Source organism: Anopheles coluzzii, chromosome 2, assembly GCF_943734685.1.
Source record: "Anopheles coluzzii chromosome 2, AcolN3, whole genome shotgun sequence".
NCBI classification, from domain to species: Eukaryota; Metazoa; Arthropoda; class Insecta; order Diptera; family Culicidae; genus Anopheles; species Anopheles coluzzii.
The window spans coordinates 30,267,891-30,294,221 of record NC_064670.1 but is presented as its reverse complement, the minus strand read 5'-3'; the positions used below and the strand labels follow the sequence as shown (position 1 = coordinate 30,294,221).

The following is a 26,331-nucleotide window of genomic DNA, read 5'->3' as shown; positions in this document are numbered from 1 at the left end:
TATAGTATCAAAAACTGCATTTTCGTTTAATTTTAAATACCGTAGCTTCTTTAATAACTATTGCGTAAATCAATCGTAATAATTCAAAACAAAAGTATTCACTATAGTGTACGCGTTAGAATACGCATCTTGGAACCAATACAACACACTCAAGATGCATTCGATCGTAGTTTTTATCTCCAAAAAGGGTTTAATAAAGGGGTTCTTTTAATTTTAGGAACACTTTCTTAACTCTTCCTTAATAGGAAGTGAACTTTACTGACTCTACGACAGGCGCATTGGAAATTCCACCCAGATTCCGATTGAACCTATCCAAAAAGAGTGCAATCCGATTCCGATTCCCATCACACACACAGTTCTCTTACTGTCAAAAAGAGTCAAGAAAGTGTCCCAAAATTATGCATTGAGACACCCTGTACCATCAGACAACCATATCGCATCCAAAGTGGATGATAACTGGTATACTATGACTGCCTTATAAGTGCCTCAAGTTTTAATTGTATGTATCTGTACATTGTTCGACGAACTCTGCATTAAGTTATAGCATTAGGATCAATAATAAATGTTTTTAACATTCATCTTTTCAAATGTTCGCACCAGTAGTAGTAGTAGTAGTAGTTCCTATCCATTGACATTTCTGAGAAATCAATAATACCATCGTGAACGATGATCAAACTATGGATAAGCTACGTCTATAAAAGTATTGTAAATATAAAATTGTACGAAATTTTAAGTTAAGTAATACAAAGCTTTATGTGCTTCTGTTATGTATAAAAAAATAGTTCATTAAAGTATGGATGATACATAAATTAGTATTACCATTATCGCTAAAACACAGTCGGCGCAAAACTCGGTTGCGTGTCATAAAATATATTCACATCAGCATTTTCCGTGACACTGGCATTATCAGCATCATTGCTGTTGCACCGTTACTCCCCTGTGTTTGCCACGACCACGTCGCCACTGCTATTGCTCCCGGGTCGGTTTTTGCTTCTGCGATGGTACGGTGGCGGCGGTATGATGCTGCAGGCTTCTGAAGTCACCTGCGGATTGGACGCTCAGCCCGCTTCTATCCACACCGCCAACCGGTCCCACATTGCCCAGGTGCGACTGTCGCATGGTAGCTGATTGCATGCTGATCTGGTTCCACACATTCTGGGAAACACTCATGCTGGCAATATCTCCGGTAGGGATAATCCGACTGTACGCACGCATTGCCATCGAACCAGTCGACGATGGTATCGGTACCGTGGTGATACGGGACGGTGACGTTGTCAGATCGTATGTGCTAGTTGGAACGTATCCTTGTGACACCTGAGAGGTAGTATTAGCAGAGGAAGGAGAGAGAGAGAGAGAGAAAGACATGGGATACACATTAGCATATTGATTCTAGTTAGAAGGCACTTGATATAAATGTTCTACTTGTTTCCAATCACGATGACTTACTACAACACATCGTCAAAGAAGTCATTTCTTGGCCTGCATTTTTCAATGTCATGGGCGCAAGTACTGCAATGCTATGCACACAACTAGAAGGAAAAAGGAAAACCCACCTTAATGGAAGCGACATTATCACGACGTTCTGAGCGTTTGGTCGATTTGTCGCGTGATGTATTCATTCGCTGTTGGTGTTGTTGCTGTGGCTGGGGCATACTAGATACAACGCCAGCACTTGATACCAAGTTGCCACCATTGTGCGCCGTATGCTGCGGAAAACTACCACCCGTATCAATGCTGTACACGGCCTTAATTATCGGTGGAGTGTAAGATACATTAGCTCCCGATGTGCCTCCACTGGGATACGAGCGGGCCATTGCAAGGAACGGCGTGCTGGTTGCAGTAGGCACCATGGTACTGTTGGGAATTGTGGTGTTAATGTTATTAGTTTCTCCTCTTGCGCCCGGCGAAGCTGTACTAGGGCTGGAGGTAACTTTTTTACGCCCTCCTCCAGTGTCAGGCGAACCAATACCCCTTGGACCGGTACCTGTAGCAGCAACAGCAGCTGCATGCTTTCGCATACTGCCCTTATTATTGTCGGGTGAAATGGTGACACTCGTCGTTACCGGTAACACAAGCACGGGACGCACGCTGCCGCCATGCTCCGGCGTACGGTCCTTGCCATCCTCCGCCCAAGAATGGTCTGGCACGGTCGGTACCATCGACATGGGTAAACCGGAACGTGCCCTTTTCTCCACTGCCTGGTTGCACACATCTTTGTGCTCGTTCCAGTGCTTCTCCTGGCAGGATACTTCGCAGTACGAAGTGTTCCAACAGCAGTAGAATTTCGCTTCCTTCAGACAACGTTTGCACCATTGCTTCTGTTTCGCGGACTGCACTGCACGCTGCTTGTCCCGCTGCAGCTGCTCCCGCTGCTCGACGAGGGCGCGTTTTTTCTCCTGCTCAAGGGATTGCCGCAGTTCCTGCATCATGCCTTCGTACATTTTGCGCTGCGCTTCCAGTTCGGTGGTACGCTGCTCGTGTTGCTTCTGAGATCGGTCCAGCTTTATTTTAAGAAGTGAAACCTCCGCCGCTGGCGATCCTTTATCAGCCAGATCGGACAGCACGTTCTCTATCGTCAAGCGGAAGCTGTCCAAGAGCTGCAAATAATATGCGGGAAAGAAAATAATTAATTAGAAACATTACGTAGGCGAGACACTATCCATATGCGGACAATAATTACCTGTCCAGCGCAGTCGTTCAGCACGTCCGTAGGGCGCACCAGCTCTTCCTGATCGGTCGATTCAGTTCGTGGACTCTGCACCTGAGGTCTCGGCACAAGTGGAGGAAGCGCCAATTGACTGCTTGAGGCACTGCTTTGATCTGCTGCCAACGGGATATCTTCGTCGATGATCATTATGTCATCGTTGTCCAAGTCAATGGGTGCCATATGTTTATCGCTAATGCGATCAGCTGCACTGGGAATCAGGGAAATCGTCGTAGAAGCGGGAACGAGCTGCTTCGGCACCAAAGCGACACCGTTACTGTTAGCGTTGAGACTCGTGTTGTTCATGCTGCCAGTTCGTTTGGGCGCCTCTGCGACTCGTGGAGGGAAAGATGGGGCTGCCGATGGTATGGGCACTGTCGACGGGCTTGACAAATTTGAATTCTGCGATCGTTTTGTCACCGTCGCCTCCTCACGGGACTTGTGCTCGATCGACAAGCTTTCCAGCGAAGAGTTACGCATTGCCGACACATTCGGTATGCTGCTTCCTGCAGCGTTTGCGTTCGGTGTCGGCTGTCTAGCAGTAGCGGCGTGCTTTGCATTGGCTGCTCCGCCCGGAAAAGATTTTCTGGCCCGCTGATTGCTTGACACCACCGTAACAGCGCCCGAATCATTGCCTTTGGGAACCGCCGACACCGGCAGCTCTATCGGACCAACACCTGCTTTGACCGGAACAACATCTCCATTCGCAGAGCCGTTTTCTTTCGTGGTCTTAGTAGCTGGCACTGCTGCTTGGTGTCGTTTCAGCCCGACCGAAACAGCTACGCTGCTATTCGCATCGCTTGCTTGTAATGTGCCTACCCGCTGAATGCTTGGTCCAATCGTAGTTGCAGTACCAACACCTGTTGACACATCATTTGTTTTTGCTGTTGTATTAACCGGCACTGGATTGCTTGATACTATCTTTTGAGCACCATTTGAGTGGCCAGTTTTGATCTCCGCATTGACCTGAGTTAACGACGCTTTGGTTGAATCGGTCGCCATCGCAGTGTCATCTGCATTACTGCCAGCATTGGGAACGCATTTGCCCGGAACCACAGAAACAGCTAATACTTCTTGTTCCGAGGATTTAGACAAATTTACTGAGGATACTCTTGATTTGATCGACATGTCCGCTTCATTTTCCTTCCGTTTTTCTTCCGTCGTAGTTGACCGTTCATTCTTGTCGCTTTTCATCAGTGTTTCATCGTCAGAAATTATTTCCTGCTTGATGCTAATGTCGCTAACCGTGGAAGACGTGCTATTTAACATGCTTGAAGGTGCTGTTGATGGTGTACCGCTTGCTGTTGCCGATGCTCCACAAGCCTCTCCCGCAGTTGCCAAAGTTTTTGAAGTATCTTTTTCTTGCTGAGTGACGAATGCTGCAGTCGAATCTGCCGGTATGCTAACGAGTGCATGCTTGGTAACGCTGGTTCGGCACAGCTCCAACGATGTTAGCACATTTTCGGTAGGTTTTAATACCGGCGGTGGTACGCTTTTAATTGCCGTAGCAGCAGCGTTGGCCTCTGGATTTGCACTTCCCTCGACGGGAGGGACAGGTTGACCTTCTGGTTTAGCTTCGGGCAGGACGGTGCTGTCCTGCTGAGGCACCTTAGGCAGCTTTGCATCCACTTTTTTGTTTGGCTGGGCCGTTTTAGAGCCGGCGGCTTTCAAAGCACTCTTGTCAACGGTCGACTTACGGCGCTTGGACAGTGGTTCCGTTTCCCACGATTGCGAACCGCGCCGTATCAATAGCGACAGCTCTTCGCGATCTTCATTGGCCCGGTGCCGCTTGTTATCGACCGCTTTACCACTAGCCACGGTTCCGTTCGCCGCTGTATCATTGTACGATGCAGGGGAAGCAGCGCTCTCGTCCACCGATTCCTTCGATGTGTTTGCGACCGGTTCCACCGATTCTACAGGGCTTTTCATAATTCGAGACATGCGACGGGTCAGCCGCTTCCGAGGGCTGGCACCTTTGCTGGGCTTTGCGTCCTTGTGTGCAGACGGGGAAGCTTTCTCCACTTGTAGCTCGCTTCCGCCACTCTCTTTACCCTGCGACGGAGATGGTGTATCGTCGCACGTAGACGAAGCAACGGCGACCATCTCGCCCTCATTTCGTTTAATGGTGACTTTCACTTTTTTCACAAAAACCCCCGGGAGCATGGCCCGCAGCTGGTTGTCCAAATTGGAAGGGTCGAGCAACTCGAACTCCTCGGCATAATTGAACGTATTGTACTTTTCGCGCAGCTGCTCTATATGAAGCTCTATGTCTGCTATACTCTTGGCGAACGTGATTTGCTTCGATTTCATTACCACCTTCTGAGGGTTGGGATTGCCTTTGGCGTACAGATAGCAGTCCTTCACCGGCAACCACGCTCGGTCGTGATCACCAAAGAAACGAACGTGCGCCTGATTGTTGGCGTTCGTGCCGTATAGTTTGGCTGGCCAGTACGGGTAACCCTTAAGCTTGGCCCACAACAACAGGTGTGGCTTGGAACAGGGCTCTATGAACCAGTTGGTATCGCTCTTGGTGTTGGCCTTTATGTAACACTCCTGGCACGGCTCCATCTCCTCCATCTCCTGCTTTCCTCGCTTGAACATGGTGCGGGCTATTTTAACAAGATGCAATTGCCCTACAGAAAACAATAACGCTAGTTAGTTTTAATGTCCTTTGGTACCGAGTTGTGCTTATCGCTAAACAAATCAAAACGTGACGATATATTACACTTACCCGGATAAATTAACATATTGTGTACAATCCAGCTCAAGTCCGATACAAACTCTTCGGGGGCAATGTATTTTCTTTGAGCTAACCGTTCATATATCACGGAAAGGTCCATGTGATGACTTATGTATTTATTATAGTTTTCGAAATCGGTCACGTTGAAGGGATTAAAAGTATTATTCTGAAACAAGAACAAAGAATAATTTTGTAACAAAATGCAGATGAATTGTAATGTAAATATTCAAGCTCTATTTTATCGCATGCTCTATCGCGGTACAATGCAAACACGATTTTCGGGCGGCTAACATTTGATTTTTAATCGATTTGAAATTTTAACTGCAGCTTTAGATTTCAATCTTAAGCAAACAAAATTATTTTCACATACAAATATACAGGCTAAATCTTGTTAAAGCTTGTCTGTTTGCATATCTCGGTGATAAACCAACCCGAAACTTTACTTTGTTACGTACTGATATTACAGGGTTTCGAATCATATAAGGGAATAGTTCAATCACTTAAGGGAATGTTGCAAATCGATAGGGGAATGTTGCAAAAAAGCTGTGGAAGTTTGCAATCATATAGGGGAGTGTTGCAATCGATTAGGGGAATTTTGCAAGCGTACTGTGGAGCTGTCATCAGACTGTGGGTGCCGGTGTAAAAAGCTTCGAATTGATGCCGATGATGTTTTTCTAAAAACATCATTTGGAGTTGTTTTCGTGTGGGATTCTGCTGTACACACGTAAAACTAAATAAATCCTGCTGCGGAGCCATAGTTAAACATGATAAGTTAGTAAGATTGACGAAAATAATTTGAGGTATTTACAGCGGCACCCACAGTCTGATGACAGCTCCACAGTACACTTGCAAAATTCCCCTAATCGATTGCAACACTCCTCTAAGGGATTGCAAACATCCACAGCTTGCATGCAATATTCCCCTACCGATTTGCAACATTCCCCTGACTGATTGAACTATTCCCTTATATGATTCGAAACCCTCTATTATATAATATAATATATTATTACATAATATAAAGTAATATAATAAAATATAATATATAATATTATATAATATTGTACGTGGAGCTTACCTCATCACGCGTCGCGACTAAGTCTAACGCATAACGTAGACATTGCGAGAACGTATCTACGTCTGTGCGTAAGCCGGCCGTCGTCGCTTTGCATTCGGTGCAGCTCCAGTTGGGATTGTCCACTGTGTAACGTACGCAGAGTTTGTGGTAGCTACGGATGCACTTGCTGCATCCCAAGTCGGGATCTTTTGACTTGCATCGCCAACAGAAACGATCCCATCCAGGCTGGTGGAGAGAGGTTCGGAGGAAGAGACAAAAAACCCAATCAATTTAAGGAACATTCCAGCTAAACCTCATTCCTACTCACCTTTGGTGGATCTCCGGGAAAATCGTTAACGACATCCGGCTCTTGGTTAAGGTTGGCCAGGGACATAAATGCACCCGGATCATTTCCCAACCCACCAGTACCATCGTCATCCTTGCTAATGGATCTGTCGCTACTGCCTGCTGTGTGTTTAGCTTTGTGTAGTGAATATTCCGATCTAGCGAACCGTATCTTTCTATTGCTGCTCGTGCGCAGCGAACCCGAATCGTCTAGCACCTTCAAATCGGTGCCAGGATCGTTTTCCAACTCTTTCGCACCCTCTGCGCTTGGATTTGGGTTCGCCGCCGACCGGCTTCGGGTGCGTTTACGCAGTCCCGTGTGCGCACCTGTGTCAGGGGATGGTGCGGGTCCTCCACCGCCACTAGTCGAACGACGCTTCCGCAGCTTCCCCTTACGAGACGCTTCGGACATAATATCCGTCAGTATTTTCGACTTTTTGTGCGTTTGCTGGAGTAATTTCATCTCCCTAGATGGCCGAGGGTTCACCTCCAACACTACCGCAACATCACCAGTCGTGGTTGCAGCAGGGTCACTTTCTGCGGACGGTTCCTTTGCTGCATCTGTGCTACCACCACCAGCGTCGATCGCAGTTTCAACCTCACTGTGAAGCTCAGCACCCGCGACACGTTCTGCTTCCTTTGGCGTCTCGCTGTTTGCCGTTGCCATGACAACGAGTTCGTCATCGCTCCCCTGCTCAGCCGCTGATTGGCTACGCGCAACAGCTTGAATTGGGGCAATCTTTATAACGATTGGTTTGTTCGTTGTGGCAGCCCTGTCCGCTGGCAATTCATTCGTTCTAGAAGCATCCCCCTGCACATCAGTGCTCTGCAGTACAGCAGCAGTCGATGCCAGCGTTGTTTCAGCAGCACTTCCTGCAGGATTGCAATTATTTGAAGCAACCTGAGAGGTTTCAACACTGCCAGACTGGACTGGCGATGCGACGAGCGATTGGGTAGTCGCTGCCAGTGCAAAAGACGCGTTGACAGCTGCCGGGGCAGGGTTTCCCGGATGGGATTTCATCATGTTAGCCGAAGTATTACAGCCTACCAGCTTCAACTGCCCTAAACTTTTCCCCTGCGGGGTACTAATTTCCACATACTGTGGGTTTGTCGCATCTTGCCCATTGTTACCCTCGATTAACTGCGTCGGAATCAATCGATGATGCACAGAGAACCGCCTGCCGACCAAGTTGTTTAATTTTGTCGTTGGCTTCGATGTTGGCACTTGCTGCCCACCACCGGCCGCGAATGGGCTGCTGCGATTTGCATCTTCACCGGTCACTTTCACACGCATCTCGATCCTCTCCGTACCACTTTTCTCGCTTGTACTTGTACCCGAAACCTTCACTGGAGCCGGAATGCCGGCTGGTACTAGCTTTATAGCAGTTAGCGAGCCTGCCAAATTCACATAAGAATCATTCAACGAACATGGCACAGCCGGACTGGTCGACAGATGCCTGGTGCTAATCACTTGCTGCTGCTGCTGCTGCTGCTGTTGTTGCTGCTGTTTTTGCACTGCAGACTGTGCTTTAGTGGACGGCACGCCTATTCTGTTCTTATCAATCAGCAATTTCAATCCGCCGGCAGGCCTTTGCGGTGCGACGGATGCTGCAATTGACACGGAGGAAGGGGTGTTTTCGGCTGCTGCTGCTGCTGCTGCTGCTGCTACTGCTGCTACTACTTTCTTTTTACCACCTCCGGACGACATGCCCGGTAAAGTGGACGTCCAGGATGAGGCGAAGACCGTAGCAAAGATTGCTTTAAACCGTCGCAGCAATCGGAGCTGACCCGGCGCCCTTTGGGTGACACTAAAAATAAAGCAAACGAAGGAAATGGTTAAAATACACTCGGCACCACTACTACACTTCTCTGCTACACGCCCCCCTTGAGTATCGCAGTGTCGATGTAAGCTTTGAGTAAGATGAGCTTAATATAATTTGAAGCGATCGCAACAACCTCGTTCTGTACAGCTACGAATTAGCGTGCAATTTGCACAGAAATGTATGCATATAATTTAAAGGTAAAGTGTACGGGACATTCGACGTAGGTCAATCGTAGAATAATGCATTCCCAAGATCCATTTACCACCAAAAAGTTGGTCAAATTGTGTTTTTCTTTCTTCTTAAAAACATCGCATGATGAATGCATGCATGGTTCCGGGAAACATACTTCATACTTCTACTGCAGTATCATAAAGAGCAAGCTATGATTTTTGCTCCCCTTTCACCAATTTTCACCAACACAAGGGAAATTCGCTTAAATCTACCACCTCTATCTTTTAGGTTAGTTGTGGATCTTCTCAACAACAGAAAAATACGTCTCGAACATGAGAGACTCAGCGACAGCGGGGCCACAAGCTGCGCGATCATTCTTCCGTACACGATTCTCACCCATACACACTCACCCGCGGTGTACCGCCGCTTTGCTGCGAATGCAGGATGGCACCCCGAGAGTCGTACCCTCAATATGGAGTGCTGCTGCTGCTGCTGCTGCTCTTATTTTGCTTTGCTTACGCGTTTGATATTCTTTTTCGCTGCCACAAGGACCGGATATCCTAAAAAAAAGAACAAAAAAGACACAAAGGAATTACGAACAACATTCATCGGAAATGTTTCATTACAGCTACGACATTCTTCGCGGAACCGGTCTCTCATCCACCATTGTTTTTTTTTCGACGTGGGTATCGCCTGTGGCGGATTATGCACCACGGGGACTTGGAACGCATTCTCCCGTACGAATCTGATGCGCCGTCTTGCGATGGTAGAGAGATGGCTTGCTGCGATCTCAGGACGACGTAGACAGCAGCAGTCTTCTGTGCAAGCAGGCACGACAGCTACGCATAGCCTTGCTGTAATTCAGCGAATTCGGTACGTAGGAGACACACACGACCGACCGGAAGCTAAAATGAAAGAAACGGACGACAGTAAATGGGGGCATACCTTTCCGGATGATCCTGCCGACCCGGCTCCCGTTCGCTCGGCGTTCACCCAACACAACCAGCTTCCAAGTAATGAAATTCCACCGTGACACGAGAAAACGTAAGCAACAGCCGCACACAAAAGCGTTTCCGTTCACCGCTCTAGTGTGTGGTACACATCGAGGAAAGTAAAACTAACGCGATGCTCAACTTTCTGCATCTCCAACTCTACTGACTGCGTGTATGCGTGTGTGTGTCTACCGTTGGCAAGTGTGTGTGTGTTAGTGAGACAGTGCCGCATCTACCCGTTTGGCGAACAAAACACATGCAAACAAAAGCGGAGCCAATTTGAGCGCTTCTTTCCGCGCGCACGTGTGTGTGTGTGTGTGCGTTGCCGTGGCACACAACTGTACGCGTACCTGCTCGGACGCGTGTGTTGGTAATGTTTTGACATTTCCTTGACACCCCCGGGACAGGTTCGCATGTGTGTGGTGGCGCGCAGGAATTAGCAAAATGTACTCCACCTCTCCTCCCAGCTTTCTTTTCTTCCTCTTTTCTCCCTGTGTGGTGTTTTGCCGACCCTTGCCCGGGGGAAAGGAAAGCGCCATCTTAGCGCACAGAGCGGCTTTTTCGGGGTTCGGGGAAATTTATCGTCTTTTGACAAAATTGTTCGAGAAAAAAAACGCTGCACGATGTACGTACTTTTTATGAAGGGTTATTATGTCTTGTTTATTTGAAGTTTGGTTTTCCTATTTTTTTATGCAAAACTCAATTTTAATTTCGTTGTTGTACATGTAACACAATATTCGCACGATCGGTGTGTGGCTTAGGAATAAAATCTAAACGATACCGCGCTTTGCTGTTTCCTCTCTCTTCCTCTAACGCTAATATCTAAAGAGCATGCATACCCGAAAAATACAGAATAACACATTATACAATTCTCTGCTTCCTTTTCCCACTACTCTACCCTAACCGAATGCAAATTCTAAACGCACACATGAACGAACTTTAAAAAGAAACTACGAAATTAAGAGCGCAAATAACGGGGAAAAAGAAATTACACTAAATAACATGTTTCATATCAATCAGGAACGTCCGCGTCTGTGTGTCTGTGAATGCATGTGTGTCTGTGTGTGTTGTCTTTAAATGTCTACATAGTTGCGAGGCACCGTCGCAAAAGGGGGTGGCGGTAAAGGAGAAAAACGCGACTAACTAAACGCGTCCCGCAGGAAATAAGGTGAACTCGGCCTCTCATCATCCCGTATATTAAAATGTAAGCAACTACTACTACTACTATTAATCTTGATCTGGCTCAAGGTCGGGTCGGGAGCGCAGCTGCTCCTGGCACCTCTCCAACGTGCTGCGGAACTCGGAAGCGATGGCCTCGTTCTTGAACCGCACCGCCAGCTGTTCCAGCTGGCCGGGCGATTCGGCATGATTCATCGCGCCCCACGCGAACGCCTTGTCCGAGTTGTTCATCGGCGCGATGGACAGATCGGCCGTGACGGCGTGGTTCAGCACGAGCTTGAAGATCTGCTCGCGGCGCAACAGCAGCCGGTAGGTGTTGCGCACTGGGTGATGTAAAATTTTCAGCTCGCCGACGCCTGTAAAAGCAAACGAACAAAACAAAAAAGCATGAAATTTCGATTCCGATTTCGCTCCAAGCAACCGCTGACTTTCTCTTTGCTGCCGCTGCTTCCCCCACCCACTTACCTCGTTCCTTCCATTCTTTCGTGGTCGCATCGAACCGGTACAGCTTGGCACGCTCGCCGAACAGCTTCGTTTCCTCCTCCTCGCCCGTGCGCACCTCTATCTCGTCCGGCAGCTGAATGACGGGCGCATAGTAGGGATCATAATTTTCATCCCCACCACCGGCGGCACCGCCACCATCCTCACCGCCTGCCCCGTCATCAGCATTGCCGTTGTTGTTCGTCTGCGAGCTGTTGGTACCGTCCGTGCTGCTGTTCAGCTTGGCCGAGGCCGACCGGGAAAAGAAATCCTCCTTCACCGTGAGCCCCACGAAGCCGCCGGCCGGTTTGGCCGTACCATCGTCCGCCTGCTTGGTCGAGCTGCTGAACGCCGGACTGTTGCTGCTGGCCAGCGTCGCGAAGCTGACACTGTCGTCCATTTTGAAAATCGATGGCGCATCGGAGTTGTTCTTCAGCGCGGTGCTGATGCTACTGTTAGCACCACCGCCGGCCGGGGATTGCTTCGCTAAGCTGCCGAACGTAAAGCCGCTGCCACCGAACACGGACGGTTTGCCGGGATCGCCGAACGCAACACTGCCGAACAGCGTCGACGTATTGTTGGCGGCACCACCTGCCGTGGCCGTTGGCGTGCTGGTGGTGCTGTTGCTACTGTTCGATGCCGTCGTAGCAGCAGCGATACTGTTGGTTGCATTCGAGCCAAAAATGTTACCACCACCGAAAATGTTCGTAGTACTGCCAGCCGATCCAAACCCTGCTCCACCGCCGAAACCGCTGAACAGTTTGCCGCCCGACTCTGCCGATTTGGCCGACGGTGGGGTAGTGAGTGAGGCGGGTTGTAACAGCGGACTACTGCCGGTGGTCACCGTGCTTGCGCCATCTTTCTTGCTGTCGGTGGTGGAGGTTACTTGGGCACCGGTACCGACCGCCGTCACCGTACTGGTTGGTGCTGGCGAAACAAACGACGTCTTCGGCGTAGTATTGAGCGACGCGGAAAAGATTGACCCACCGGTAGCTGCGGATCCGAGCGGTGTAGAACCTACAAAATGAATAAGAATGAAATTAAGTATGCTTTATTACGAGTGAGAGGACGCAGCGTGTGTGAACTGAGGCTTACTTCCAAACGCAAACTTGTTGCTGCCAGCACTAGCGGCCGCGGGGTCAGTCACCGTCGTGGAGGACGGTGGTTGTTGGGCGCCTCCGAAAATCGATGCTGCAAACGGCGAAGAGGATGCCTTTTGCTCCGCCGACAGGAACGAACCGGTCGTGCCGCTGGCCGTGGTTGACGATGCTGGCGCCTTGAACGCGACGCCCGCAAACATGCCGGCACCGGTGGCGGGTTCCGAGGCTGCGAACGGCTTACTAGCGACACCACCACCACCGAACAGCTGCGCTGGCGGTTGCATTGTACCGGCGGAAATCGTGCCGAACGTTACCTTCTTCGGCGAGCTGCTCGCAACGGCGGCCGGTAGTGGCTTTACGCTCCGGATATCGATTGGCAGGGGCGCATCGTCCGCTTCGACGACGGCGAGCTGCTTCCCGTCCACGGCTGGAAACACAAACGCATCCGAATCGCAGCCCCTGCAGCCGGCGCAAGGCGTAGCGGCCGGGTCGAAGAAATTGTCGGGCAGTTTCAGCTTCTGTGCCGTTTCGCGCTCGTTCAGCGAAATGTCGCTCAGCTTGGAGAAGTTCAAATCGCCCACCGGCGAGCTGGTGGACGTGATCGTGATGTCGTTCTGCGCCGGGGACGTCACCTTGGTCGACGGTGCACCATCGTCCTTTGCTTCGACCGGCGCGCTCAGCTTGCCGCTCAGCGCGTCCGTAATGGCGTCCCGGAACTCCTGCGCAATGTCGGACGATTTGAAGCGCAGGCAGAAGTTCATGATCTCAAAGTTGCCCTCGGAGAAATCGTTCGCCACGAACTGCCACGATTTGTCGTCCTTTTTCGTGTAGCAGATGTCCTCGGTGAGGGCGTGATTGAGACAAATCTTAAGCACCTGTTCGCGCCGCATCACCACTCTACAAGAGAAAGGCGCAACAGTGGGTTAGAAGCTAATAAACGCGAAAGCACACACGCCGCATAAACGCTTACCTTAGTTTACCCGTCACTTTGTGCTTCAAAATCTTTACATCGCCAATGCCGCGCTCCTTCCACTCCGAGCTCACAAATCGGTACAGCTTGGCACGGTGAGCGTACAGCACGTGCTCATCCTCTTCGCCAGTCTTCACGTCGATCTACGGAGTATAATTGGAAAAAGGAACATAAGAGAAAGTAGATAGGGACATAAACAAGTCGCACGCTTACCTTGTCCGGCAGTGGAATGACGGGTGCGAAGTAGGTATTGTTTTCCTCCTCCGTCACACTGTTGTCGCCGGCGGCTCCATCATCTTCCGCGCCATCGCCATCACCGCTCAGGGTGCGGCCGGGCGATTTCGGCTTGAAAACAAACCCAAACGTCGCTTTCTCCGGCGGTTCCAGCTTGCTAATTGCCGACGACGACGGTGTACTCGCCACAACAGCCGGTCCATCGCCAGCCGCCTTCGCCGCCGCAGGAGCGTTCGGTGTCAGCTTCGAGCCGAAAGAAAGTCCTCCGCTCGGGGTCGGTAGTTCAAACTTGAAGGCGGGTTTATCGAGCGTAGTAGTAGTGGTGGCGGCGGCGGCAGCCGTAGTGCCAGCCGTGGCCACCGTACTCGATGCACTTTGCGGTGGTTTCATTGGGTTGCCAAAGGAGAATCCTCCACCAAAGACGGGCTGCTGCTGTTGGGGTGGCAGACTTGTCGCGCTGATGGTGGTCGTGGCAGTGCCGGTGGCCATTGCCGGACTGGTTACGGGTGTTATGGTCGTGGACGAAGGTAAGCCAAAGGTGAATCCACCGCCCGCTGCAAAGCTTATCTTCGGCGCTGTGTCTGTCGCCCCCTTCAGTAATCCACCCGCTGCGCCGCCAGCGGACTTCTTCGGTACCGTGTCGTCCTTCGGACTTTCGCAGCTCATGCAGTACAGCGCGTCGGCCCCGTTGGAAAGGTAGCATCCGTTGCAGGTCCACGATCCGGGTTTGGGTTTGAACTGATCGCCAAATCCGCCGCCGCCGCCACCGGTGGACACTCCTTTTGCAACCGGGGTTGATGTAACCGGCGCAGCCTTGGCCGGTTGCTCTTGCAGTGGTTTCTTCGTGTTAGCCGCCGACCCGAACGTAATCGGTGTCACCGTAACGGAGGATGAGGGCATGCCGAAGGTAAATTTGCTCGCTGCCTCCGTCGGCGGTGCTAGGTTGCCAAACAGACCGCCGGACAGTGACGGTTTCTGTTCTTCCTTTTTCGATGGATCGCGCGGCCCATTGCACGCGACGCACTGGGCCGAGTCAGCCTTGTTGTTTACGTAGCATCCAGGGCAGTCCCAGCTGCCCGTCTTTGGCTTGAAGAGATCTCCGAACCCGCTGGCAGTCTTCGCGCCGCCCCCAGCAACAGCAGCAGGGCCTGAAGTAGAACCCGGGAAGGCTTTCTGTACCGCCGCTACAAACCGATCGCGCTCGTCAGCAGTCTTAAACTGTGCCATAAAGCTTATCGGTCCCGTTACCGCGGGATAAGCGGCGTCTTGTTGAACGGTCCAGCTGCAGGCGGTTTTATCGCTAGCCTTGATCTGCACCTCCTTGCTCAGGACGTGATTTAGATGGACGGTGGTGTTTGCCCCGTTGCGCATCAGCAATCGCACGGCCGACTGCGATGTAAGCAGCCGCAGCTGACCGTTGCTAACGGCACAATCGATCCACATGCCAGCCTGCTGCTCCTTGCGCTTCAGCCCGACTACATTCGTTTCGTGGGCACAGCTGAAATCGCGCTCCTCAAAGCCAAGGGAGGGGGCGCCGGCAACAACACCAGCACCACCGAAAATGTTTCCAAACGGTGAAGACGCACTGCCACCGGGCGTTTGCGCTTTGAATGTAAAGGACGCGAACGGACTCGGCTTAGCATCGGAGCCGCCCTGTACGGTGGACGACGTCGGAGTGCTATCCGGTCCCTTGGCGCTCGCCTTCGTACCGACCACCGCGGGTGGTGTGTAGTTCTTCGCGAACGAAAACTCTCCGAACGGTTTTGCGGTTGCCTGCGACTGAACCGGTGCTGCTGCTGCCGGTGTGCTGCTCGCGGCCGACGACTTTGGTGTGCTACTGTACGCGAAGCTGCCCATCGTGGCTGGCGGCGGGGCGGCTGAGGACTGCTGATCGCCGCTTGCCGCCCGCAGACGGGCCACCTCGTCCCGGGCCGCTACAAAGGCGGCGTAAAACTCGTTCGCCAGCGCGGCGGTACCGAACCGCGCGCAGAACGATTCCTTCCGCGGCTCCTCGTCGGCAAAGTCCATCGCGGCCCAGATGTAGCACTCCTTGCGCTTCTCCATCGGCTTGATGATCAGCTCGGGCGTGATGTAGTGATTGGCACAGATCTTGTGCACCTGCTCGCGGCGCATCACGATGCGATACTTGCTGCGGTCGGCCTTCGAGCGCAGTATCTTCAGCTCGCCCAGCCCGCGCTCCTTCCACTCGCGGTCGACCAGCCGGAGCAGCTTGGAGCGGCCGGTGAAAATTTGCTCCTCGTCCTCCTCGCCCGTCCGCACCACGATCTCGTCCGGCAGCGGTATGATCGGCTGGAAGTCGGGCCGCGGATCGTACTCCGCACTGCCCGACACGTTCTTGTCGTCGTCGTCCTCCTCCTCGTCGGCCTGGTTCGCTTCGGCCGCCATCTTGGCCGGGGAAACCATGTTGGCGAAGAACGAGGGCGTAAGTGCCGCTGCGGGGGCAGTCGCCGGAGCCGGCGCGGCTGCTGCCGGTTTGCTGTTGGTCAGCCCACCGGTCGAAACGATCGAGGGCATCGGGAATTTGGTGTTGGCAGCCGGGGAAACCATTTCCAGCTTCGGTGCGTTGCTGTTACCCGTCGTGCCCTGCGCAATGCTGGCGCCAGTGTTGCTGTGCTTGATGTGCTGCGGCGGAATGGTTACGCTGTAGGTCGGCTGCACAGCCGCACCGGCGGCAAACGTGGAGCTGTTGACGCTCGGCGGAGGGGGCAGCGGGTCCGAGCTGGTAATGACTACGTTGACCGGCGCCCCGCCCTTCAACTCGACGCTGGACGTTATGTGCGCCGGCAGAATGTTGGACACGGACGGCGTCGAAGTTTGGGCCATGAACGAGTTGTTGTAGGTGCTGTTCCAGCTGCTCAGCAGTGCCGGCGTTTGAAGCGATTGCTCAATCGAAAGGTTGGCGCTGGCGGCAGTTTTCGGGGCTGGCGCTACCATCTGGGACACTGCTGTCGGGGTGGAATGCATCACCGGAGCGACCTGTGGCTCGGGCTGAGGAGCAACGGGCGGTGGTGGAACAGCTTGCTGGAAGCCCGGCATATGATAACCGCCACCGGCAGCAGGAGAACTGCCCGCCGCCACCAACAGATTGTCCGGGTGATGCTGGTAGGCGGCCGAGTGCATCGGCGAAGCACCCATCGCACCCGTCATCGCATGACCGCGGGGTGTTAGCATCTGTTGCTGCTGGTGTTGCTGCTGCTGCTGCTGCTGATGTTGCTGGATCTGGCCGGGCATGTAGCTCTGGTACGCATTCGCGCCGTACAGCGTGTGGTAAGGCAGAGCGGACGCTGGTTGCTGCGGTGTCCCCATGCCAACGCCACCCATGACCGGAGCGCGGGCCGCAGCTGCGGCAGCCGCGGCCGCATGCTGGTAGGCCAGCGCCGATGCGGAACTCTGCAGCTCATCCATCATGTACATATCGTTCATGGCCTGCACGGCCGCTGCCGCTGCCGCTGCGCTCACCGAGGCCGAATCGTTCACGCCCATCGGTGTGGACGTTGCCGTTGCATTGGGCGCTCCCCCCTTCGCCTCCGTCGGTTTGCGGTAGATGTTTTCCTCGATCTTTACCAGCCGATCCTGCATGTCGCCTACGTCGTTGCGAATGCCGAGCACGTCCTCCTTCACGAACGTGAGCGTTTCCATCATCTGGCGCATCAGTGCCTCCAGATCGTTCGTCTTGGAGAGACACAGCGAGGCGGCGGCTGTAGCTGCGGCTGAAGCCGCGTCCCGTTCGCTAATGCTCCGCGACAGGGCGGCAGACATACCACCACCACCACCACCACCGCTTGTCATCCCCGGGTTGGTCATGGAGGATGTGAAGGACTGAAAATGATCGCTATCGTCGGCGCTGGCACCGATCGCACCGTTGGCCGAGGTGTTCAAACTTCCGTCCAACGAATCGTTCGTGAACGAGAGGCGCTTGATCTCGCTTTGCACCACGTAGTTGAGCGGATGGTTGCGCTCGACGTACGGCAGCTCCAGATAGCGCTGGGTCTGGCGGATACATTCACGCGCCCGCTCGGAGTAAAACTTCTTCGACTTCAGCGGTGTCTTGTTCTGTTCGTCCAGCTTCTTGAAGGCCTCGGCGCGGAAGTACGCCGCAAACGGTAGCGGAATGCCACCGAAGTCCTGCGTGAACTCTTCGTACCGGCCGTGCTTGAAGTACACGCCGGCCAGGAAGGTGATGGCCGACTCCGCTAGCTTTGCCAGCTCCTGCTGGCAGTCGTACGATTTGGCAGCATACTTGAAGAACAGCCCGGAACCGTACCCAGTCGATGCGCCTCCGTCCATGCCGCCACCGTACGACGACTCGGCGCGCATCTTCCACAGCAGCACCCCGGCACGGTAAACGGCTTCCGCACGCGTTTCCACGTAGCGCCGCTCCTCGGCCTTGGTCAGCGTCGAGGCCGCCGCTCGCTTGGCAAGCACCTGGCCGAGCTTCAGCAGCACCATCACGTCGCAGAGCGGGGCGTCGGTGCCACGGATCGCCTGTATGCCGTGCTCCAGCAGCTGCCGCTGTTCGGCCACGCTGGCTGCCGCCTCCTTGGCCGTGCTGCTCTTGATCAGGTTGTATGCTACGCTCCACCAATCGATCTTGTTGTCCTCGCACAGCAGCGGCATAAGATTGGCCGCCGGCAGGAACGCGGGCCGGCCCTGCTGCTGGCTAAGCTGGCGATTGCCGTCCAGGTTGCTCTGGGCGATGAGAATGCAGCAGTACAGGAACGAATCCATGTCGAGCTGGTTCAGCGTTTCCAGATTGCTGTTGTTCAGATTGTTGGTGGAAAAGTTCAACCGCGGGAACGCTTTGCAGTGGAAGTCGGACAGATTTTCCGTCCCAACCACGAGCCCCAGGTACACCAGATATGGCAACGAGGAGGGGTACAGTGATTGGGCCAGCTCCACGTACAGCTCCAGCTGTTCGCGCTTCGGCAGCACATACTGTGGCTCACCGAACGCGACACCGTCCTTCACGAAGTAGCCGCTGGACGTTGCCTTGGACGACAGATCGCCGGAGGTGTAAAGCGCTCGCGCCACACTCTGACGCCAGCCGGGATCGGAACAGAGTTGGCGAATCTGGTGGAAGATTAGAGCACACAAAGCCAATTAGAATGTAACAAATCGCAACCGCGCGGACGCAATCGTCTATCCTACCTGGTTCACTAGATCATCCGCCGTTGTCCACACCTTCGACTCGGTGACGCTCTGTATCTGGGCCAGCACGGACACGTCCGGACCATCCTCCACACACGACACCAGCGTGCTGCCGGCCTGGCAGCACCGGAACGCCGCCTGCTTGCTCCAAAAGCCCACCAGATGGCGGGCCATCTCGCTGCTCTGCTTCAGCCACGGTTCGTCCGGGTCGGGGACGCCGCACTGGTACGCCATCAGCAGCAGTGCCAGACACTTTTTGCTCGTATCTCGCGCCCGCCCTCCGCCTTCCCCCGCGCCCCCGGTCTGATCCTGCGCCGCCTTGAACAGTAGCGCGGCCGAGTACAGCAGCAGCTGGCCGCGGTAGTGGCGCAGGTACGCATCGGCCATCTGCTTCTGCGGTGCCGCATTGCGACCCTTCTCCGCCACCTGCAGCAGCGTCTGGTCGAGCTTGAACAGCTTCTGGGCGATTTCCTTCAGATTGCTGCGCTTGATCGTTTCCATCGTGGAGTCCGCCAGCAGGTTCAGGTAGATCTGTCGGTCCAGCACGAGCGCCTGCAGCAGGTAGTAGTTCCAGTGCTTCTGTTTGCCCCCCTCGACCGGCGCTTCGGCGAACTTGGCAAGCATGTTGGCCACACCATTAGTCCACTCGCTCGACTGCATGAACGGTTCGCAGAACTTCATCTCCAGCTCGAAGCAGTACTTGAACGCTTCGTCCAGCTTTTTCTCCTCGAGCAGGTGGTCCACCAGCCGGACGCGCAGCAGCGGATCGAGCGGCCGGGCCAGCACCTCCTTCAGTATGATGTCCTTCACCAGCTTGCTGTCCGCGCCGGCGTCCTTGTTCGCGACCTTCAGCTTCAGATTGAGCACCGCCTCGTGATTGATGCGCTCGGATTCGGCCAAATCGCACCAGTGCTTCGCCTTCGACAGGTGCTTGGTGAGATTGTCGTCCATCAGCAGCAGCTTGCACACGTCCGTGATCAGGCCGGTTTGCTTCGAGTCGAGCTGCAGCGACCGCTGGTAGGACGTGATCGCCCGGTCGAACTTTTTCTGCTTCTCGTAGCACTGGCCGAGCAGTTTGTGTGCCGGTGCGCTGTCCTCCTGCACCGACAGATAGCAGGACAGCCAGTGCTCCGCGCTCGCATATTCGTTTAGCTTGAAGTACTGCCGCGCGATAGCCAGTCCCCGTAGGTAGCGCTGGAGGGAAATGCGAGGCAAAAAGAGAACAGGTAAAAATGTGGAACACAATACCGGCCGTGAAATTTATCGGTTCTTATGTGCGTGTGTGTGTTTTAATAAATCGATCAATTGGTCTTGGAGCGTAAGCGTATGACAGCCAGCCGAAGCGAACCTTCGCTTGAACCACTGACCGACCTAACCTCAATTGTTGCGTTTCGCGGTAATGCGTCAAATAGCGATGCTATCCGCGTTCTGGCTGAGCATTGCTGCCGACCGCCGCTGCAGAAAGCCGCAGATTCCGGTTGTCTCAGTCAACAATTGAGAATAATAAATAAAAAAGAGCTACAAAGCAGACGGAAAATGTTTCACAGTTCCATCGTCTATCGACCAAGCAGCGCAACAATGATCTTTCGAGAAGCAAAAAAAAAAGAAGAAAAACGCACGCAAGTCACCGTCGCTCGCGCTCCCCTCCAGGAACTCTTACCTCGTTTTCCGGCAGCTTGTTGAGCGACGTTTTCACATGCCGATCAATGTCCTTTTTCGTTGAGAACATTTTGTTCAGACGATTTGGCTCTCCTGTTGTTTTCCCTTTCTATCAATAAGCAGCGAGCATCAGGGCCGTGGAGAAATTTTCACGGCGACGACACGACGCAAATTGAGACGGCGGGGTCTGTCTGGTGTGGCTGTGTGTGCGAAATGCTGCTAGCTGTAATCGATGATCTTCTTTTTTTTCAACGTTTTTCGCGTTCACCTCCACAAAAACCACCGCCAAGATTGCTTTTGGTCGAGCTAATACGATGGTAAATTCGTTACTTCCACTTTTTTCCACTTAGTTTGGGAAACCACTTCTAAGCTGAACGGAATTGCAGCTTCTTCCTTTGCGAAAATAGGCGCCGGTTGAGGTTATTGATCAAAGCTGGCCGAATGGGCAGGTTCGCTCACCGCTGGCAGCATTTGACAGCAGTTGCACATCGGGTGACAGTTAAATTTGAATTCAATGAGCGTTTCTACATACACCGAGACTGCAGCTGAGAGATGGCTGTGAGAGAATTGACAATCGGTTTCTCATGCCGATGTGTGTAGAAGCTCTGAAAAGCGCCGAGATGAGACTTTTAAAATGATGGTGAAAAATTCCATTTTAATCGCTAAAATGAAATCAAAAAAGTTTCTTTTACTTTTTAATAATATTTCTACGATTATTAGGCGGCAAAAATGCAAACTATAATTGATCGATCGCTATAAACTGCCAATTCAATTTTTTCTCAGCTCCATCGTTCTTTGCATGCCGAGGAGAATTCTCTCACCGAAAATGCTGTCAGTCGCTGTCAAAGCATGCTGTCAGTTATTTTCTCAGCTGCATTCTCGGTGTATGTAGAAACGCTCAATTGAAGTTTGTGTGGAAATTGGGATTTTTTTTGGATAAAGTTGAAAGCATTCGAATAATTGATAATGAATAATTCATAAATAGGGATCAAAAAAAGGACGAGAAACAATAAATAAATAAATCAATGAATAAATAAATCCTTTCAACCCTCAGCTTCACTCTCCCACCTTGTACTTCTCTGTCATACACCTTGTTCGGTGCAGCTGCATTCGCTTGACGTTTCGCAGTTGACAGACAGTTGATAACAGTTTGACAGTTTGCTGAGGACAGATTTTTTCCAGTCCGTGTTTAATTATTTGCATTCCTCGTAACATTCACCAAAAATTGATTTGCTCAGCAAATCGATAGCCCGCCTCCTAAGTGTTGCTCAGTTTGCGTCCATCGATGCAGCTCCATATCAGTATTTAGCATTTTCGTTCCTGCCTCGCAATAGTCTGCCCTGCAGCACGCAAAGAAACCCCATCACAGCCCCATTGCAGCAAATGAGTCAGAAAATGGGCAAACAAAAAAGCAACACCGCGTAAGCTCGGCCCCCCAAAGTATGGCAGGCAAAGTATTAGCAGCTACGATGAGCAACGTTTGCGCTTCCGAAAGGCACGGTTGAACGGTGGTGCTCATTGCCGTCTGCTGCTCTTATCAAAACATCACCACATCGCACTGCGTACGAACGGTGGCAGTTCAAGGCGGTTCAACAGCAAACGCATTACAAACCTCTCTTAGTACGCAACACGATGGATGCAACGAATAAGCAATACGCACTGCGAGATAGAGCCGAATTATCAGCGTTCGTTAATCAGCCGTTTAGAAACAATAGTCGCATTAAGGTAAGACAACAAGCAATTGTTCGCGCTGTGCTCCGATCGATTGGCTACAAATGCTTTATCTCTCTCTCTCTCTCCCTCTCTTTGGCTTATCCCGCGTAGTTCACCTGCTTCGACTGTTCGCCGAAGTACTTCGTGTTTGGGGCCAACTCCGGAAGCCTTTATCTGTACGATCGCATGACGACCAGCTTTCTGGCCATCTTCCCTAGTCAGCTCGGCACCATCGGCAAGGTATCGATTTCCCACAACGAAAAGCAAATCGCCATCGGCAATCAGACTGGCTCAATCGGGGTCCTGCTGGAGCTGGAACCGCCACACGTGAAGGAGATCCTCAGCACGGAACTAGCCCCGTCGACCGATGGCGAGGGTCAGCCGATCGATCTGGGCGGGCCCGCGTTTGTCACGAGCTTCTGCTGGACGGAGGACGACCGGGAGCTGTACTGTGGCGACTCGCGGGGTATCGTGTCGCTAATACAGTTCTCGCTGTTCATGGTAAGTGCGGCACGGATGGTGCATGTTTTTTGTATCAAAAATAATACAGAACCTCTTCGTTTGCCAGGGTCGAAACATTCTGAACATCAGCCTACATCCTGTGCTGCTGCTCGAAAATCGTATAGTACAAATAGATCGCTACAAGGATCTGCTGTTGGTGTCGACGCTTTCGAAGTGTGTACTTTGCAACACGGCGAGGGAAGAATTTAAACAGGTAAGGGAAGGAATGGCACGCGTCCCGCTCGGTTTAGTTTCAGCGCTTACTTCGATGCTTTCGCTATCATCCCTCTATCTCACACGCAGATCGGTAACCGACCCCGGGATGGACAGTATGGCGCATCGTTCGTTATCGCTCATCCGAATACCATCGCAAGCGCCACCACCACCACCACCACGCCCTCTCCACCGCTGATGATTGTCGATGAGGAGGATGTGCGCATATTTTGCTCGCGGCCCGGTAGCCGCCTGTGGGAAGCCGATCTCGAGGGAAACGTGATTCGTACGCATCAGTTCAAACAGGCTGCTGCGGCGGCGGCGGCGGTAGCTGCCAGCCGTCGCCGCCGCAGCCAGCAGCAGCAGCAGCAGCTACAGTGTTTGCAAGAGTCCGAACTGGCGACGGCACCGACGGAAGCGCCCGACGGCACGCTAATGGTGGTACCGTTCCAGGTGCTGTACTCCATACGCCGGCAGCTGCTGCTGGTGCACGATCGCTGCCAGCTGTTAATAATCGATCCGCTGCACTCGAAAATCGTGCTGCGCACGGACGAGTTCACCGACATCACGCACGTGGCCGTGGTGGACGAGTGGATCTACTTGCTCACCGGAGAGAACCGAGTGTTTCAGGTCCGCGTGGAAATCCAGGGCGACGAAGACCCATTCCCAACGCCCGGCATGGTGGACGAACCGTGCCTCGAGTCGCGGAAACAAAAGCAGGGCGTGTACATACTAGACAGTATGCTCAACAACAACAACAACAACAATGGAAAGCAGATGAACGGGAAGGAAAGCCCCCTGCTGCTCTCGACGGAAGCCACCATTAAGGAGGCGCTCGTATCGGTCGTTCGCGGCAAGTACGGGCGCAACATTAAACAAATGTTTATGGGATACGAGCAGCAGCAGCAGCGCACGCCCAGCGGTGCACCGGAGCGACCGAAAACGTTGAATCTTACCAAGATCTATGAACCGAGCCGTTCGAACGCGTTTGCCAACGGAAACGGGCACGCACTGCTCGCCGAGTTTGGCATTGAGGCGGAGGTGGAGGATTTGGAGTGCGACGACATGGTGGAAGAGCTGGTACAGACCCGCACCGGACAGGCGCTGCTCGGCACCGCGATGCCGAACGGCGCCGGGACGGGGAAGCAACAGCCGGGCAAGAAAAAATTTTCCACCTCCCTGCTCGACGGGTACGAAACGTCGGAGGACGATGCAACCGTCCGCAATCTGTATCTGATCTTCCGCTCGTCGATCATTAGCAATCTTAACTTTGCCGACCGGTACGCGAAGATTTTCGACGAGTACGACACGGAAACGATCGTGCGGTTGCTGCGCAAGCTGGAAACGCTGATGGAGGAGAACGAGGAACCGCACGCGCGCCTCAAGTGTATGCGCATATACTTTCACTATCTCAAGCCGGAGCTGCTGTGGGAGATCGATGCCGACTCGCGACAGTTCATCAAGGATGGGTTCATCGTGTGCAACACGACGGACGGGGCGGATCGGGCGTGCTTGGAGCGTTTGGCGCACTGTGCCGCCTGTGGGTACTACCTGGAGGCGACGGCATCCTGCCACTACCGGGAGATCGGTACGAGCCTGCTGCAGTACTACTGGTCGCGCAAAGAGTACGACGAGTGCTTTGCGATGGTCAAGCGCGTACCGTACCTGTGGCGTACGGTCACGCGCTACTACATTCAGGATCGGCGGGAAGACAAGGTGGTGCAATGCGTCTGGAATCTGGCCGATTCGGAGCTGCTGGAGCGGGCGGCCGGCGAGCTGCCGTTCGAGCTGGACCACTGGCGGCAGCTGTTCGAGCTAGCGATAGCCTATCACCAACGCCACGAAATGATCTGCCTGAGCTGTGATAAACCGACCGGCGGCCGACCGGAGGACAATCAGCGTGACAATAGATCCGCCGCCAAGGCTAACGGTGGCGGTGACCAGCGTGCGGCGGGTAGCACCGAAGCCGAATCTCAGTTTCGCCAGTGGAACTATCTGCTCGGCGTTGCGCTCGCGCACATTCGCTCGCCGACCGAGCTGCTGTGTCTGGTGCGCCGTTACGCGGACAACATTCCAAGGGGAGCGATTGCCCCCAGCTTCTACATTCGATGTTTGCTGCTGGAAGCGAAGTAGGCTAGTGCACCCACCACACCCCGCCTGTGTGTGTGTGTGCATGTCTGTCTGTTGCTAGGCTGTTGCCCGGCGAAGGTAACTGTAGCTCACGCTTCGGCCAGGGCGCAAGGATGCGCCCTGTACACGTAACGCTGGCGTTATTCGTACTTGTGTATTGCCGCTTGCCATTACCACCCACCGCGGGATAGTTGCTTGCTGCCTCTACTAGACGTTTGTTCTATGTCATCGCTCATCGGCTTAGCGAGGGGTACGGCCAATGCTGCTGCCGTTGTCCCGTACCAACGCAAATATATTTGTAAGCTTCACAATGTCGCGCACACCGACCAGCCACTGAGTTTGAAATGCAACCAATAACAGTAAAACTAGCAATGCCAAATAATTGTATTGGGCTAAAAGGAGCAAAGAAAATGCGAGAAAATAAAAGTGTATTTTCTAGTGAAAACGGTATAACTTTTTACAACAACAGGGCGCTAGACAGGCGAAGCCGGCACTCAATGCTTTGCATCGGTCCCGGTGGAGGGTGGGCTTGTTTCCTCCCATGGTCGGGGCCCCCGTACGTTGTCCCAGTGTTCAATGTCCAGCTCCTTGATCTTCTCGAACTCGCCTTCGAGCGTAACGTCCTCCTTCTTCTTCATGTTGATTCCATACTTTTCCGCCTCCTGTCTCGTAAGCGATCCTTTCTTTGAAAATGTGTACCTGGTGAAGAAAAGAGAGCAAAACCCCATGAAAGAAATGGCCCGGACATGGCAGATAAGTCGTAGCTTACCTTAGCTGGGCGAACTGTTGCAATCCGAAGGAACCACCGACAATCAGCAGCAGGAACGGAACACCGTAGCGAAACGATTTCCGTCTACTGTAGTATAGGAATTTTTGCTGCAAGGAATTCATAGCGCTTATACTGCTCTTTTCCAGCGATTGGGCAATTGTTTGCTGTACTGCAGTGCAGAAAGTTTTCTTTAGTGCAAAAATTAGCCGCTGCCGATATTTTGTAATCGTTTTATCTTTGACAGTTTGTAATGTCAAAACACACCTTGGCAGAACGCAGAACAGGGTTAGCGGCCACACTGTGGACTTGGTGTTAGAGGGCGGCAAAACAAAAACAGGAAAATCATTATGGAATGGAAGCATGAATTTGGAAAAGCCGGATAGTT

General features: G+C 52.8%; 4 protein-coding genes across 4 annotated transcripts; 1 reads left to right on the top strand and 3 right to left on the bottom strand.

Moving 5' to 3' along the window:
- Positions 1–10,391, bottom strand: LOC120951917 (uncharacterized). The gene is made up of 8 exons (XM_040370920.2): positions 9,783–10,391; positions 9,248–9,397; positions 6,827–8,651; positions 6,520–6,744; positions 5,436–5,610; positions 2,681–5,337; positions 1,554–2,597; positions 1–1,314 (listed from the first exon to the last, which is right to left on the bottom strand). Exons 3-8 carry the CDS (start codon positions 8,549–8,551, stop codon positions 967–969), a joined length of 6,174 nt encoding a protein of 2,057 aa, XP_040226854.2. The 5' UTR covers positions 8,552–8,651; positions 9,248–9,397; positions 9,783–10,391; the 3' UTR covers positions 1–966.
- Positions 10,392–10,459: 68 nt separating this feature from the next.
- On the bottom strand, positions 10,460–21,065 carry LOC120951915 (E3 SUMO-protein ligase RanBP2). Its single transcript, XM_040370919.2, has 7 exons — positions 20,622–21,065; positions 18,962–20,155; positions 13,772–18,883; positions 13,559–13,701; positions 12,584–13,485; positions 11,474–12,505; positions 10,460–11,364 (listed from the first exon to the last, which is right to left on the bottom strand). Exons 1-7 carry the CDS (start codon positions 20,688–20,690, stop codon positions 11,057–11,059), a joined length of 8,760 nt encoding a protein of 2,919 aa, XP_040226853.2. The 5' UTR covers positions 20,691–21,065; the 3' UTR covers positions 10,460–11,056.
- Positions 21,066–21,753: 688 nt separating this feature from the next.
- LOC120949911 (Hermansky-Pudlak syndrome 5 protein homolog) lies at positions 21,754–25,622 on the top strand. Its single transcript, XM_040367506.2, has 4 exons — positions 21,754–22,345; positions 22,445–22,834; positions 22,902–23,048; positions 23,138–25,622. The coding sequence occupies exons 1-4, from the start codon at positions 22,253–22,255 to the stop codon at positions 25,178–25,180; spliced, it is 2,673 nt and encodes an 890-aa protein (XP_040223440.2). The 5' UTR covers positions 21,754–22,252; the 3' UTR covers positions 25,181–25,622.
- Positions 25,589–26,196, bottom strand: LOC120949912 (cytochrome c oxidase assembly protein COX16 homolog, mitochondrial). Its single transcript, XM_040367507.2, has 2 exons — positions 25,947–26,196; positions 25,589–25,876 (listed from the first exon to the last, which is right to left on the bottom strand). The coding sequence occupies exons 1-2, from the start codon at positions 26,066–26,068 to the stop codon at positions 25,672–25,674; spliced, it is 327 nt and encodes a 108-aa protein (XP_040223441.2). The 5' UTR covers positions 26,069–26,196; the 3' UTR covers positions 25,589–25,671.
- Between the last annotated feature and the right edge of the window lie 135 nt (positions 26,197–26,331).